Below are 15771 nucleotides of genomic sequence, written 5' to 3'. Positions count from 1 at the left end.
CCCTTGCCTCTCTTCCCCTCAGGTCTCAGAAGATGCTGCACCTTCAGGCTTCTCTCCTCTTACCTGTGCTCTTACCCTTGTACCTGCAGCACCCCTTCTTCTGTCTGGGCCCGATCCCTCTTCCTGAAGGGCCTAAAGTACTTTTCCCCTTGTGTTCTTCTTTGATATCTTGTTCACACCCATCCACTGATCATGCCCAATTTTACCTGGTTCACCACCAGTCCTCTGTTAATTATTCTTTATTAAACCTTCTCTGTTCAAATGACTGGGTGGTTTCTGTCTCCTAATCGGACCCTAGCCAGTGTCAATGTCCTCTGCCTAGAATGCCAGGCTGCACTTCCTCATCTAACCTAATACACTGTACAGGACCAGGACTGTACACTGTACACTCTCAGGACCAGCCCAGGCGATGCCTCACTCATTCATTCCAGAAACATCTGAGTTCCTACTGTTGAATAGGCACTGGGCCCAACTCCAGGGTTGCATAAGACCGGATTTCAGCCCAGCAGGAGCTCCATGACTGGAAGAGAATATACAGTCAAGTGTGTTGAATTAGAGAGGTAGGAGCATGTGCGTGTGTGTATGCATGATATTGTTGGGTGAATACGGTATGACAAAAACTTAAAATAGAAAACTTTAAAAAAAATGTTAATGTTCCTCTGGAAGCTAAAGGGATAAATAAATGAAAATGCGAGAAATTGATAAACATCTACCGCTTTCCATTTAAGCAATGTCCATATATTTGTTTTGTTCTGTTCTGTTTGTGAATGTTCTTTCTCTTTCCACAAAGCACTTGAGGTAGGTAAGGTTTTAGTTCATCTCATCTCTGAATTTCTAAGGGCAGGGACCCTCCTTTATCTTAATGAACTTGTACTCACGATGCTTGTCACCTAGTAGATGCGTGATCAGTGTTAGTTGACTGAAGAAAGGCTAATTACATTGAGTTCATACTCCCTGGTTTGTTTTTTACTCTGAAATCAATCAGAAGTTTTCTTCTGTTGACAGTTCATGAACCATTCCAAGCACTTGTTTTTGTACCTGAGATGTGAACAGGGAGGCTGTCAGTTGTGCTTGTTTATTCCTCTTCAGCCATGTACAGATATCAACCATCTTAGGTGTGCATCAAGTAGTGTTACATATTTTATAGACCTCTCATTCTCTGGCATCCCCATATTATAGATGTAGAAATTGAGGTCAAGTAAGTTATTTAAGGCCACACTGACAAAATGTGGCTGATGTCACTATGTGTGGTTCCTGTAATCAGACAGATGCCTGCCCTATTTGTATGCACACTAGACATCACGCAGAAGCCTTTTTTCCTGTCAAGAGACACAGTTGCCTCCTTCCTAGTCCTAGAGACATAGCCCTGGAGCCTTCCAGGCACCTTGACATCCAGGCACATGTGAACAGGGTTTGGAAAACCTAGAAAGGGCAGGGTGTCTGGGTGGCTCAGTTGGTTAAGTGTCTGCCTTCAGCCCAGGTCATGTTCTCAGGGTCCTGGGATCGGATCCTGCATCAGGCTCCCTGCTCAGTGAGGAGTCTGCTTCTCACTCTCCTCCTGCTTGTGCTCTCTCTCCCTCTCTCTCTGTCAAATAAATAAAATCTTAAAAAAAAAAAACTAGAAAGGACCAAAAGTCTCTTCACATTTTTTTCTTTAAGAAAAAGTCTCATCCAGAATATGAGAGACTCCTAACTCTGGGAAACGAACTAGGGGTGGTGGAAGGGGAGGTGGGAGGTGGGTGGGGGGTGGGGGTGACTGGGTGACAGGCACTGAGGGGGGCACTTGGTGGGATGAGCACTGGGTGTTATTCTATATGTTGTTGGCAAATTGAACACCAATAAAAAAATAAATTAAAAAAAAAGAAAAAAAAGTCTCATCAAGAAAGAAAAGAAAAAGTCTCATTGAAATATAGCCACTTGCTGGTGGGTTGAAATTTGGTACAGGTGATGGCAAACATTTATCTGCATGAAAGTTCCACAGAAGCTAAGTTCAGGGGAATGTATGTGCACTTTTAAAACTCACTCTCGTCTTCTCTGTTTCTTCTCAGGTGCTATTACCCCCATATGACGATGCCACCGTGAATGGTGCTGCCAAGGAGCCACCACCCCCTTATGTGTCTGCCTGAGCCTGAGAGGGGAGTGAAACTGGGACCTGCAGCTTGATTTTCAGACGTCAGAGCAATAGTTCTTTCATTTCACTTCTGGGATGAGCTCTCTGAGCTTATTTGTTGCTGAAATGCTCCAGTTTTAAAATTTAGATGTTAAGTTGAAATCCTCTTTAGTGTTAAGCATATGCTTCAGCTAGAGCATGGTGATAGAATCACTGTAGCATTCTTTACATAGGCTGGGCGCAGTGTGCTTCCCTCGTCTGCCCTGGTTTTCCCTAGTCATGGAAACCTCCCTGCAATTCGGATGGGCCTGGAGTCAGAGAAGCCTGTTTTTGTCCCTGCTGGACCTCAGAATTAGGGAATGAACCACATTTTTTTCTTCATGTTCCCTCTATCTCTTTTGAGAGTGTAAAATAAAATCAAAATTAGATAATGCTTTTCTTAAGCCATTCTAGTGTGTGAACAAACCCTTCTAGAATAGGAATGTCAATTGTGTAATCATTGCTCTAATTAGCTAAATAGGAGTTCGTATCTATATAAAATAAAACAAGAATTTCCTTAAGATTCTTCATGACTTACATTCGGTGATGGTTTATATTTGCTGTTCAACGATATTGTCCATTGGCTAAATCAAGACCCTTCAACAATCCTAGGCAGTGACAGCAGCCACTCGCCTACAGCTGCTCTTGTACACCCTGGGTCTGGGGTCACAGAGGCACATGTCTCATTTGTGTTACAGGTGTAGAACTGATTCATTTAGTACCACATTCATTTAGTACCATTTAGTACCACATCATTTAGTACCACATGGTATCTATCTGGTGCTCCCTTTCTCCTGCTTTCCCATGCCCCTCCCCACCCTTTTCACAAAGCATTTGCCTAATAGTATGAAAAAATCTTTCTCTTCTCTCTGCAAAATACATCCTACTATTTGAAATTCCAAGTATGCCTAGTCATCTTTTGAAATGTAAGACAGCTTTCAGAGAAAGGAGGAGGAGTGCTTTTCTTGTGGAATGCTTTCACTTCAACTACCTGAGTTTCAAAGGACTTTGACATATTCATATATTCAAAAGTCAGAGCTCTCCCAGTTGCTCATTGTTGAGTATGCTGTCAATGAAGGGTTTGCAACTAAAGTGAAATTTGCCCACATCGGAGAAAATAACCTTTTGATTTTGTGGTGATTATGCCTAGGGACCTTTTCCACCCACATGTGGTCATGTAGACACACATAGTTTGGCCAAAGGAGGCAGATTTACAGCTTGTTTCACACATATGTGTTTTCTGGTTCTTTTTTACTATTTCAATGCTGATAAAATCAAAACATCGTAAAACATCGTAGACCAATAGAAATGGAGATGAACAGACCTGACCTTCTAACGTTCCTAAGCCCCACCTCTATGAAGCTCTGTGTGCTCAGCTATTTTGCATATGGTTGCTTTATGTCCATGATGTACTTTTAATAAGCAGTTCAGATTTTACTCCTTTTGAGGGGGAGTTTTATCCCTGAGAATCAGCCTTGGTCATTTCCTTTGGTGTATCTCATTAGTATTCTTTATAAACTCGACCTAAGCAGTTCTCTTCCTGGAAGCTCACAAGATTCACACTAAGTTAATCATATTAAGAGGTATTAGGAATAGGAAAGTCTTCTCTGACAGTTTCACTGATCGCTGGAAGGCACATAGAACATCAACGTTGCTTGCATGGACCTCCCTGTGATTTTCGAGCCCCTTTGCCTGATAATTTTTGTGGTATGAAAAACGGCACATAGTTAAGTAGAGAGAAATGCTGATTTTGAGTCTGTGTGGCCTCCTTAGAGGAAATATTGCTCATGTGATGCTCGGACCACAACACAGACACCAGGACATCCCTTCATTCTCAGGGGTCCCACCTGGAGCTGACAAAGAGGCCTTTCCTGATTTACAATGTAACCCACGCTGTGTACAAAGCCACCTCCATACTTACCTCTGCAGAGTAACGAACTGGCCTCTCCACACCACTGTGGGGAGGTTATGATGTAGGACTAAAATGACCCTGCAGAGCCCATTCCATGACTCAGCAATTCACTATCTCATTGATAATCTAGTTAAATACCTCTCTTAAATGTATTTTAAATCTAACTTTAATATCTGACCCCCTTCCCTACTTTGCCATCTGCAGTCATTCCCTCAACTGTCCCTATGCCTGTGTGCCTGTTGGTCACTTTACTGATGAGAGTGCCTCAGTCGTTTTCATCTTAACTACCCTCCTCAGCTCCTGATGACAGGGTCTTGGATATTCAGCCCAGCACCAGAAGGTGTGCAAATGGACCCACCAAGAGGCAGCACATGTAGGAGAGTTTTGAGTCTGCTCTCTGGGCCAGAGGGAACAGGAAGCTGATGTCCTTTGGCTTAGATATGGTCTGTCCACCCTAAGAACCATTCCATTGAATAAGCTGGTCAGGTTTCTAGAATGCCCAGTCATATGGAAGAACTTTAAGGCCAACAGAATCTCCCACCCCTTCCTTCCTGTACCTTTTTCCAACACAAACCTCATGTGCAGTATCTCCTCCAAGTCCAGTGTCCTTGGCCCTGCCCCCACTCTGTCTTACTGTCTCCAGGGAATGCAAGAAGCTTCCCCATTCCCATCCTTCTTTTTTTTTTTAATTACTAAGTCTGTTCTGGCCCTAAATATTTGTTAAGTTTGACTGCTTACCCAAACCACACCTCATTTCATGTGTCTTTTCTCTTCACTCTGTTTGTTAATCAACAATACTTCTTAGTAATGATCTCACTAGACCATCTGTATAGACCATTAGAGTTGTTTTCTCCATAGAGGGATGTATTGTATTTGAAATATTCATCCTTTAAGAATAAAATCCTGCTGTGCAAACTGAGCTTTTGTGATCAAGGAAAACTGATGAGATTGTGAAAATATTTCCCTTTTTTGAAAAAGGTGTGCAGTTTTTGCAGCCTGTGTAGAAACTGATTTAATATCATTAAATAATATTTCTGCTGTCATGTAGGCAGTCTCTAATGTTCTGGAGAGTAGAGGACAGGTGTCTTTGCCAAGGTATTGAAAGAGTCACACAAAGAGACTGCCGGCATCAAGTGCAGGCTCAACCATCACAGGGCTCCCCATCTTCAGACCTAACGTGCACCAAACATAGTACTTAGAACTGTGTAAAATGGATTTTTGACAGCTCAGACATTTGTTCTGAAAGAGAAGGAAAAAGGAGGCTTTGCAAGGATGTCTCCACACCCATGGAATTCACTTAAAAGTGTCTATGCACACATGCACACTGGCCAAGTTTTCTGCCAAATGACTCTCTGGAGTATGGAAGTGAACCAGTTTTGTGACCTGCCCAGAAGCCCACGCATGTCTTTTGCTGACTATAGCACCCAGACATCAGAAGAGAGAAGCTGTCATTGGCCAACCCAGAAAAAATGACATCAAGGCAAGAGTCTTAGTACTATCCACCCATCAATGTGATCCTAATTAGTAAGAACAGCTGCTGCTTCAGAATGAGGAGTTTGGCTTAAAACAGCATAATGGACTCAAGTTTGTTTGTTTTATCCCATCTAAAACTTACACATGCTTTTTTAAAAAGCCATTTATGGTACAAATACAGTTTTTATTTATTAAGTAAGCTTATTAATATGGGAACCTTTTTAACTCAGAAAATAAAATTATAACATATATTCCTTGGCGTATGCCAAGATGTCCGGGGTATATTGCTACAACAGAGCAAAAAGTTTGGAAGAGAACTGTGTAAGCCCAAGTGGATTGGGCATGACTAGCCAGAAATTGAGTGTTTGAGCCACATCTCTGTCAGGAAAGGCCCAGATTGAATGTGTCTTCATCTTGACTGCTACCCGCCAGTCCCACATCCAGTGCAGTAGCGCCTCAACTCCCAGTATCACTAAGCAGAATTTGAAAAGTCCAACCTAAAGAGACAATAATGCTTCCACCTATGATCTCCACCTGAAGAAATCCCCAGCTCTGGGAAGACTGGGGAACAATGGATCTGCTATCCAGCAAAAGCACAAAGGACGCTGTGTCCTGTGTGGTGGGGATGCCCCTCCAACCCGGAGTGCTGGCTTTTGAGAGATGTAACTTTTCACTCAGTATTCATTTTAAAGTTTTTTTTTATTTTATTTATGATAGTCATACAGAGAGAGAGAGAGAGGCAGAGACACAGGCAGAGGGAGAAGCAGGCTCCATGCACCGGGAGCCTGATGTGGGATTCGATGCCGGGTCTCCAGGATCGCGCCCTGGGCCAAAGGCAAGCGCCAAACCACTGCGCCACCCAGGGATCCCAAAAAGGCCTAAATTTGAAAGAACTAAAGAAATATCCAGTGACTGTAAAATAGTGACAGTTTAGCTAAAGGAATGATATGTAATTATTCTGTCACTATTTAGGCCTTTTTGGGATCCCTGGGTGGCGCAGTGGTTTGGCGCTTGCCTTTGGCCCAGGGCGCGATCCTGGAGACCCGGCATCGAATCCCACATCAGGCTCCCGGTGCATGGAGCCTGCTTCTCCCTCTGCCTGTGTCTCTGCCTCTCTCTCTCTCTCTCTCTCTGTATGACTATCATAAATAAATAAAAATTTAAAAAAAAATTTTTTTTTAAATTTAGGTCTTTTTAAATTACATTTATCAGAGGGGGGGCAAGATGGCGGAAGAGTAGGGTCCCCAATCACCTGTCCCCACCAAATTACCTAGATAACCTTCAAATCATCCTGAAAATCTATGAATTCGGCCTGAGATTTAAGGAGAGAACAGCTGGAACGCTACAGTGAGAAGAGTTCGCGCTTCTATCAAGGTAGGAAGACGGGGAAAACGAAATAAAGAAACAAAAGGCCTCCAAGGGGAGGGGCCCCACGAGGAGCCGGGCTGAGGCCGGGGCGAGTGTCCCCAGGACAGGAGAGCCCCGTCCCGGAGAAGCAGGAGCTGCACCAACCTTCCCGGGCGGAAAGGGGCCCGCAGGGAGGTGGAGCAGGACCCAGGAGGGCGGGGATGCCCTCGGGCTCCCGGGGACATTAACAGGCACCTGCGCCCCGGGAGAGTGCGCCGAGCTCCCAAAGCCCTGCAGCGCGCACGGCGGGACCCGGAGCAGCTCGGAGGGGCTCGGGCAGCGGCTCCGTGGAGGGCGCTGTGGGGCGGGAGCGCGAATCCAACAGCGCAGGCCCCCGGAGCACAGAGCGCCGGGACACATCCCAGGATCCAGCCTCCCCCGGGACAGGCAGAGGCCGGGAGGGCCCAGGACAGTGAGGACGCTCCTGCCCCGAGCTGAGCAGATCAGCGGCCCCGCCCCGGAGCCCCCAGGCCCTGCAGATGGAGAGCCCTGGAGCTACTGCGGGAGCTGACTCCAGGGCTGCAGAGCTGCCCCGCCACTGCGGTTGTTCCTCCGGGGGCCTCACGGGGTAAACAACCCCCACTGAGCCCTGCACCAGGCAGGGGCAGAGCAGCTCCCCCAAGTGCTAACACCTGAAAATCAGCACAGCAGGCCCCTCCCCCAGAAGACCAGCTAGACGGACCAGTTCCAGGGGAAGTCAAGGGACTCAAAGTATACAGAATCAGAAGATACTCCGCCGTGTTTTTGGTTTTGTTTTGTTTTTTTGTTTGTTTTTTTTTGTTTTGTTTTGTTTTGTTTTGCTTTTTGATTTCTGTTTGCTTCCCCCACCCCTTTTTCTTCCTTTCTTTCTTTTTCTTCCTCTTTTTCTTCTTTTTTCTTTTTTTTCTTCCTTTTATCTTTTTTCTTTTCCTCTTTTCTTTCCTTCTTTCTCTCCTCTCTTTTTCTCCTTTTCCCAATACAACTTGTTTTTGGCCACTCTGCTCTGAGCAAAATGACTAGAAGGGAAACCTCAAGACCCATCTATTTGCTGTCTACAAAAGACTCATTTTAGACAGAAGGACACATACAGCCTGAAAATAAAAGGTTGGAGAACCATTTACCATTCAAATGGTCCTCAAAAGAAAGCAGGGGTAGCCATCCTTATGTCAGATAAACTAAAATTTACCCCGAAGACTGTAGTGAGAGATGAAGAGGGACACTATATCATACTCAGGGAACTATCCAACAAGAGGACTTAACAATCCTCAATTTATATGCCCCGAATGTGGGAGCTGCCAAATATTTAAATCAGTTAATAACCAAAGTGAAGAAATACTTAGATAATGATACACTTATACTTGGTGACTTCAATCTAGCTGTTTCTATACTAGATAGGTCTTCTAAGCACAACATCTCCAAAGAAACAAGAGCTTTAAATGATACACTGGACCAGATGGATTTCACAGATATCTACAGAACTTTACATCCAAACTCAACTGAATACACATTCTTCTCAAGTGCACTTGGAACATTCTCCAGAATAGACCACATACTGGGTCACAAATCGGGTCTGAACCGATACCAAAAGATTGGGATCATCCCCTGCATATTCTCAGACCATAATGCCTTGAAATTAGAACTAAATCACAACAAGAAGTTTGGAAGGACCTCAACCACGTGGAGGATAAGGACCATCCTGCTAAAAGATGAAAGGGTCAACCAGGAAATTAAGGAAGAATTAAAAAGATTCATGGAAACTAATGAGAATGAAGATACAACCGTTCAAAATCCTTGGGATGCAGCAAAAGCAATCCTAAGGGGGAAATACATCGCAATATAAGCATCCATTCAAAAACTGGAAAGAACTCAAATACAAAACCTAACCTTACACATAAAGGAGCTAGAGAAAAAAACAGCAAATAGATCCTACACCCAGCAGAAGAAGAGAGTTAATAAAGATTCGAGCAGAACTCAATGAAATCAATACCAGAAGAACTGTGGAACAGATCAACAAAACCAGGAGTTGGTACTTTGAAAGAATTAAAAAGATAGATAAACCATTAGCCAGCCTTATTAAAAAGAAGAGAGAGAAGACTCAAGTTAATAAAATCATGAGTGAGAAAGGAGATATCACTACCAACACCAAGGAAATACAAACGATTTTAAAAACATATTATGAACAGCTATACGCCAATACATTAGGCAATCTAGAAGAAATGGACGCATTCCTGGAAAGCCACAAACTACCAAAACTGGAACAGGAAGAAATAGAAAACCCGAACAGGCCAATAACCAGGTAGGAAATTGAAGCAGTCATCAAAAACCTCCCAAACACAAAGGTCCAGGGCCAGATGGCTTCCCTGGGGAATTCTATCAAACGTTTAAGGAAGAAACCATACCTATTCTACTAAAGCTGTTTGGAAAGATAGAAAGAGATGGAGTACTTCCAAATTCGTTCTATGAGGCCAGCATCACCTTAATTCCAAAACCAAAGACCCCACCAAAAAGGAGAATTACAGACCAATATCCCTGATGAACATGGATGCAAAAATTCTCAACAAGATACTAGCCAATAGGATCCAACAGTACATTAAGAAAATTATTCACCATGACCAAGTAGGATTTATCCCCGGTACACAAGGCTGGTTCAACACTCATAAAACAATCAATGTGATTCATCATATCAGTAAGAGAAAAACCAAGAACCATATGATCCTCTCAATAGATGCAGAGAAAGCATTTGACAAAATACAGCATCCATTCCTGATCAAAACTCTTCGAGTGTAGGGATAGAGGGAACATTCCTCAACATCTTAAAAGCCATCTACCAAAAGCCCTCAGCAAATATCATTCTCAATGGGGGAAGCACTGGGAGCCTTTCCCCTAAGATCAGGAACAAGACAAGGATGTCCACTCTCACCACTGCTATTCAACATAGTACTGGAAGTCCTAGCCTCAGCAATCAGACAACAAAAAGACATTAAAGGCATTCAAATTGGCAAAGAAGTCAAACTCTCCCTCTTCGCCGATGACATGATACTCTACCTAGAAAACCCAAAAGCCTCCACCCCAAGATTGCTAGAACTCATACAGCAATTAGGCAGTGTGGCAGGATACAAAATCAATGCCCAGAAATCAATGGCATTTCTATACACTAACAATGAGACTGAAGAAAGAGAAATTAAGGAGTCAATCCCATTTACACTTGCACCCAAAAGCATAAGATACCTAGGAATAAACCCAACCAAAAAGGTAAAGGATCTATACCCTAAAAACTACAGAACACTTCTGAAAGAAATTGAGGAAGACACAAAGAGATGGAAAAATATTCCATGCTCATGGACTGGCAGAATTAATATTGTGAAAATGTCAATGTTACCCAGGGCAATTTACACGTTTAATGCAATCCCTATCAAAATACCATGGACTTTCTTCAGAGAGTTAGAACAAATTATTTTAAGATTTGTGTGGAATCAGAAAACACCCCGAATAGCCAGGGGAATTTTAAAAAAGAAAACCATAGCTGGGGGCATCACAATGCCAGAGTTGAGGTTGTACTACAAAGCTGTGTTCATCAAAACAGGACAAAAGCAGGCACATAGATCAATGGAACAGAATAGAGAATCCAGAAGTGGACCCTGAACTTTATGGTCAACTAATATTCGATAAAGGAGGAAAGACTATCCACTGGAAGAAAGACAGTCTTTTCAATAAATGGTGCTGGGAAAATTGGACATCCACATGCAGAAGAATGAAACTAGACCACTCCCTTTCACCGTACACAAAGATAAACTCAAAATGGATGAAAGATCTAAATGTGAGACAAGATTCCATCAAAATCCTAGAGGAGAACACAGGCAACACCCTTTTTTGAACTCAGCCACAGTAACTTCTTTGCAAGATACATCCACGAAGGCAAAAGAAACAGAAGCAAAAATGAACTATTGGGACTTCATCAAGATAAGAAGCTTTTGCACAGCAAAGGATACAGTCAACAATTTGTCTTTTAGTCAAAACTAAAAGACAACCTACAGAATGGGAGAAGATATTTGCAAATGACCTATCAGATAAAGGGCTAGTCCCCAGATCTGTAAAGAACTTATTAAACTCAACACCAAAGAAACAAACAATCCAATCATGAAATGGGCCAAAGACATGAAGAGAAATCTCACAGAGGAAGACATAGACATGGCAAACACGCACATGAGAAAATGTTCTGCATCACTTGCCATCAGGGAAATACAAATCAAAACCACAATGAGATACCACCTCATACCAGTGAGAATGGGGCAAATTAACAAGGCAGGAAACCACAAATGTTGGAGAGGACGCGGAGAAAAGGGAACCCTCTTACACTGTTAGTGGGAATGTGAACTGGTGCAGCCACTCTGGAAAACTGTGTGGAGGTTCCTCAAAGAGTTAAAAATAGACCTGCCCTACGACCCAGCAATTGCACTGTTGGGGATTTACCCCAAACATACAGATGCAGTGAAACACCGGGACACCTGCACCCTGATGTTTATAGCAGCAATGTCCACAATAGGCAAACTGTGGAAGGAGCCTCGGTGTCCATCGAAAGATGATGGATAAAGAAGATGTGGTCTATGTATACAATGGAATATTACTCAGCCATCAGAAATGACAGATATATGCAAATATGCAGATATATGCGAAAATATGCAGATATATGCGAAAATAATTTTGCTATTAAAAAAAAACAAAAATAAATAAAAGCAGCTCTCACCCTGCTTTTATCACTGCCCTCAGTCTTTTCGATCTCGGTCACTTAGTGACATTTCATATTCATTGTGCCCCAAATGGAAAATTGTCCTCCCTTTCTTCAAATCTTCTGTTGATTCGTGTTTCAACTGCTGGCCTCCCCTTCATTGCCAGTCGTCCTTCTAGTCATGCCCCTTTGTGATAAATCAGAGGTCCCCTGCCTTGTTCCTCTTTCTCTCTTTCCCCATATCTGATTAGTCTCCAGTCCTGTGGCTCCCACGTTTGATCAAGTGGAATGATATTCATCATTTATTGAGTCCTCCTTATGTGCCAGCCATTCTGCCAAGGACTTCACACCTATTGACTTCATGTGTGTTGTACAAACGAAGAAATGAAGCGTTTAAAGGAAGAGAACTGTTCCCAAGTCACACCCATTATTGGCAGAGCCAGGGTTTATTTATTTTTTATAATAAATTTATTTTTTATTGGTGTTCAATTTGCCAACATACAGAATAACACCCAGTGCTCATCCCGTCAAGTGCCCCCCTCAGTGCCCATCACCCATTCACCCCCACCCCCCGCCCTCCTCCCCTACCATCACCCCTAGTTCGTTTCCCAGAGTTAAGAGTCTTTATGTTCTGTCTCCCTTTGTGATATTTCCCACACATTTCTTCTCCCTTCCCTTATAGTCCCTTTCACTATTATTTATATTCCCCAAATGAGTGAGAACATACAGTGTTTGTCCTTCTCCGATTGACTTACTTCACTCAGCATAATACCCTCCAGTTCCACCCACGTTGAAGCAAATGGTGGGTACCTGTCATTTCTAATGGCCGAGTAACATCCCATTGTATACATAGACCACATCTTCTTTATCCATTCATCTTTCGATGGACACCGAGGCTCCTTCCACAGTTTGGCTACTGTGGACATTGCTGTTATAAACATCGGGGTGCAGGTGTCCCAGCATTTCATTGCATCTGTATCTTTGGGGTAAATCCCCAACAGAGAGCCAGGGTTTAAATGCCAAGTGAGTCTATGTACGTGGGTGTTGTGTATCTTTCAGACATCCAGAATCCCAGAATTCTGCACATACCTCTCCCTTCTAATTAACAATGGTTGATTTCAACTAATTGGCATGTATACATCCCAAGAAGGCAAGCACATCATGCAAAGCCGTGTGAACTTTGCAAGTTTGGAGTGATCTTTAATCTGAAGTTCACATTACACAAATGAAGCTGTCAGTTCCCTGTTTAATTGGACTGGAAAGTGTTCTGCAAATATCAGTTTTTAATTTTTATAAAGAATTTATTCAGGCAAGAAGAAAGATCAGAGGCAGTGGGCCTTTCAGAGTGGTTAATTGTTTTAAGTGAACAATTGCTTATGAGGAAGTTAGGCACTATTTTTAAACTGCACTGATTTACCTTTGTTGAGGAAACTATGCATATTAAGATTTCGGGCAGGGGCACCTGGGTTGGCACAAATCGGTTAAGTGACTGTTGATTTCGGCCCAGGTTGTGAGATCGAGCCCCAGATGAGGTCTGTGGAATAGGCTTGAGATTCTCTTTCCCTCACCCTCTGCCTCCTCCCACTATACTAAATAAATAAATCTTAAAAAAAAAAAAAGATTTCAGGCATCATAATTCAGTCTCGTGTGTGAGCAAGTAGAACGAAGTTGTAATTGGTTAATACTGTCTTGGAGGAATGGTTGGAGGCCTTGAGACTCACCTTCATTCCCTGGCTCTGCCCCAGGAAGCTTATATCAGTGTGTTTATTTTCATGCCTATCACAGGAGGCAGAATAGAGCAGTCCTTTCCTTTAGGAATGCGGCTTTCTTCTATCCTGTGAACTTAATGTGCTATCACCTGCATTCTTGAGAGCCAGCGTCCTTACATGCCTTCACAGTGAATCCAGAGGTGGTTTGGGCATCTTTAGGCAGGAAACATTGCAAACTTGTGGGTTTTAAAAAAATAACTAATGTATCGTAAGAAAAAAAACAGAAAATAAAGCCAACAATTTCTCCTTTGGATCTCAACTTGAAAAACTTCCCTCTGGAAGCTTTTATGACCCACTAGTCTTGGAAGTATTCATTTTACACTTCCATAGCATATACAGTGACCCAGTCAAGGCACATTTTACACTCTATGGTTTCTGTTGCTTCTCTTTCCTTTTTAAATTCTGAATTAATCAACCTCTTTTCCAAAAAGATTGATTGATTGATTGATTGATTGATTGATTGATGTATTTGAGAGAGCAAGCAAGTGTGCATGAGCTGGGGGAGGGGAAGTGGGAACGGGAGAAAAATCTCAAGAGAATCCACATTGAGCACGGAGCCTGGCAAGGAGCTCCATCTCATGACTGCTCAGAGTTGGCCCCTTAATGCACTGAGCCACCCAGGCACCCCTTCTCTTGCTTTCCTTGTCTGTAATTCTCCAGTATGTAAGAAAACTCAGAGTCTGTGTCTGTCTTCCCTAGGGTTCTGTCTCCACTCCCTGACACTTGTCTGCCAAATAGAAGGAACCCACAAATAGTTACTAGAATAAGAATAAGCATACAAGAAAAATTAAAACCGTGTGGTGGTTGTGGCAAATTCTTCTTCTTTTTTTAAAAGATTGTATTTATTTGAGGGAGATTGAGAAAGAACAGAGAGGGACAAGCAGACTCCTTGCTGAGCCTGATGTGGAGCTCAGTACCAGGACCTGAGCCAAAGTCTGATGCTTAACTGACTGAGCCACGCCAGTTCCCCAATTGTAACAAATTCCTAAGAACAGCTCAGTGGGGCTCAAGCTCCAGGGAGATCATGTCACAGAAGAGCCCGTGATGAAAAAAAATGTCATTCCTATTGACCATGCAATGAAACAAAGAGAGGGTCACTCCTCCAGAAAACCCTGCCAATGCAGCAGCTGCTGTGGTATGCAATTTGGGGAGCAGGCATCCTGACTTCCAGGAAAAAGTTGTAAAGGTGGTAGGTAAAAAACAGTAATAAAAGAATTGATCTCTGAAGAGAGATTAAAGAGCAGCTAAGATGAGAGGCTAGCTAATGCTCTATTTTATTTTGAAATCAAAAGAAAATAGCATTCTTAGCTTGCACTATTCTTGTGATCAAGTTCCTTTTAATAAAAAAAAAAAAAGATCTTATTTATTTATTCTTGAGAGACAGAGGAAGAAGCAGGCTCCATGCAGGGAGCCTGATGTGGGACTCAATCCCAGGACTCCAGGAACACGCCCTAGGCCAAAGGCAGATGATAAACCACTGAGCCACCTGGGAACCCCTGATCAAGTTCCTTTTATGTGAGCTTAATTCAGTAGGGCTCTGAATGAAAAGTTAAACTGCTAGATGTGTCTCTCCCTCAAACTATCTTTTCCCTTCCTAGTAGATCAGTGTATTGTTCAAGCACTCAATGACCAAATCTAAGATTCTGCAGAATTCTGAGGCCTTGGACAAAATTCTGAGCAGCTGCTGTGCCACCAAAATACAGTTGTGTTCACCTACTTCCTGGACTCTTCAGATTTAAACAAAACCCCTGAAAGACTATGTCTGATAAAACACATTTGCCTTTCATCCTTTACAAGAATATCACAAGATTCTTCTAGAAAAGCTGGGGGGTGAATTTCCCCATAGTGGGCTCCACAGACTCCACCAGCAGGTGAGTGCAGCAGTGTAAAGCAATAACCATAGAATAATCAGAAAATGTTTGGGAAAGCACATGTTAGGAAGCTGAGTGGAGCAAGAAGCTATTTCTGCCTATGTCCGAGAGACTTGGTCCAGGAAAAGAAATTTAATGATGGTTAATATTATTCGGAGTTGTACAACCATCCCCACAATCAATTTTAGGCCATTTTCATTACCCCCAAAAGAAACTCCACACTTGTAAATGGTAACTCCCCATCCCCACCCCCAATCTTCTCAGCTCAGGACAACCACCAATTTACTTCTCTCCTGATGGGTTTGCCCATTCTGGATATAGACAACAAATGGTCTTTGGTAATTGGCCCTTATACTTGACATACTTTCAAGGTTTATTCATTTTACAGTGTATATCAGTTTCTTATTCCTTTATATTGCTGAATAACATTTCATTTTACTTACCCATTCATCACTTGATGAACATGTGGGTTATCTCTACTTTTT

At 42.8% G+C, this 15771-nt stretch overlaps 1 protein-coding gene across 2 annotated transcripts in view; it reads left to right on the top strand.

The window, feature by feature from the left end:
• Positions 1-2670, top strand: part of LAPTM4B (lysosomal protein transmembrane 4 beta) — a 98585-nt gene extending 95915 nt beyond the window's left edge. For both annotated transcript variants that reach the window (XM_041769455.1, XM_041769453.1), the window contains one exon: positions 2049-2670. In XM_041769455.1, coding sequence (XP_041625389.1) covers positions 2049-2126 — 78 coding nt within the window. In that variant the 3' untranslated portion in view covers positions 2127-2670. The remainder of the gene's footprint in view (positions 1-2048) is intronic.
• The last annotated feature ends 13101 nt before the right edge of the window (positions 2671-15771 follow it).

The sequence above is a fragment of the Vulpes lagopus genome, chromosome 9, assembly GCF_018345385.1.
Source record: "Vulpes lagopus strain Blue_001 chromosome 9, ASM1834538v1, whole genome shotgun sequence".
Taxonomy (NCBI): domain Eukaryota; kingdom Metazoa; phylum Chordata; class Mammalia; order Carnivora; family Canidae; genus Vulpes; species Vulpes lagopus.
Note: the sequence above shows the minus strand (reverse complement) of the source record. Positions and strands in the feature narration are given on the sequence as shown.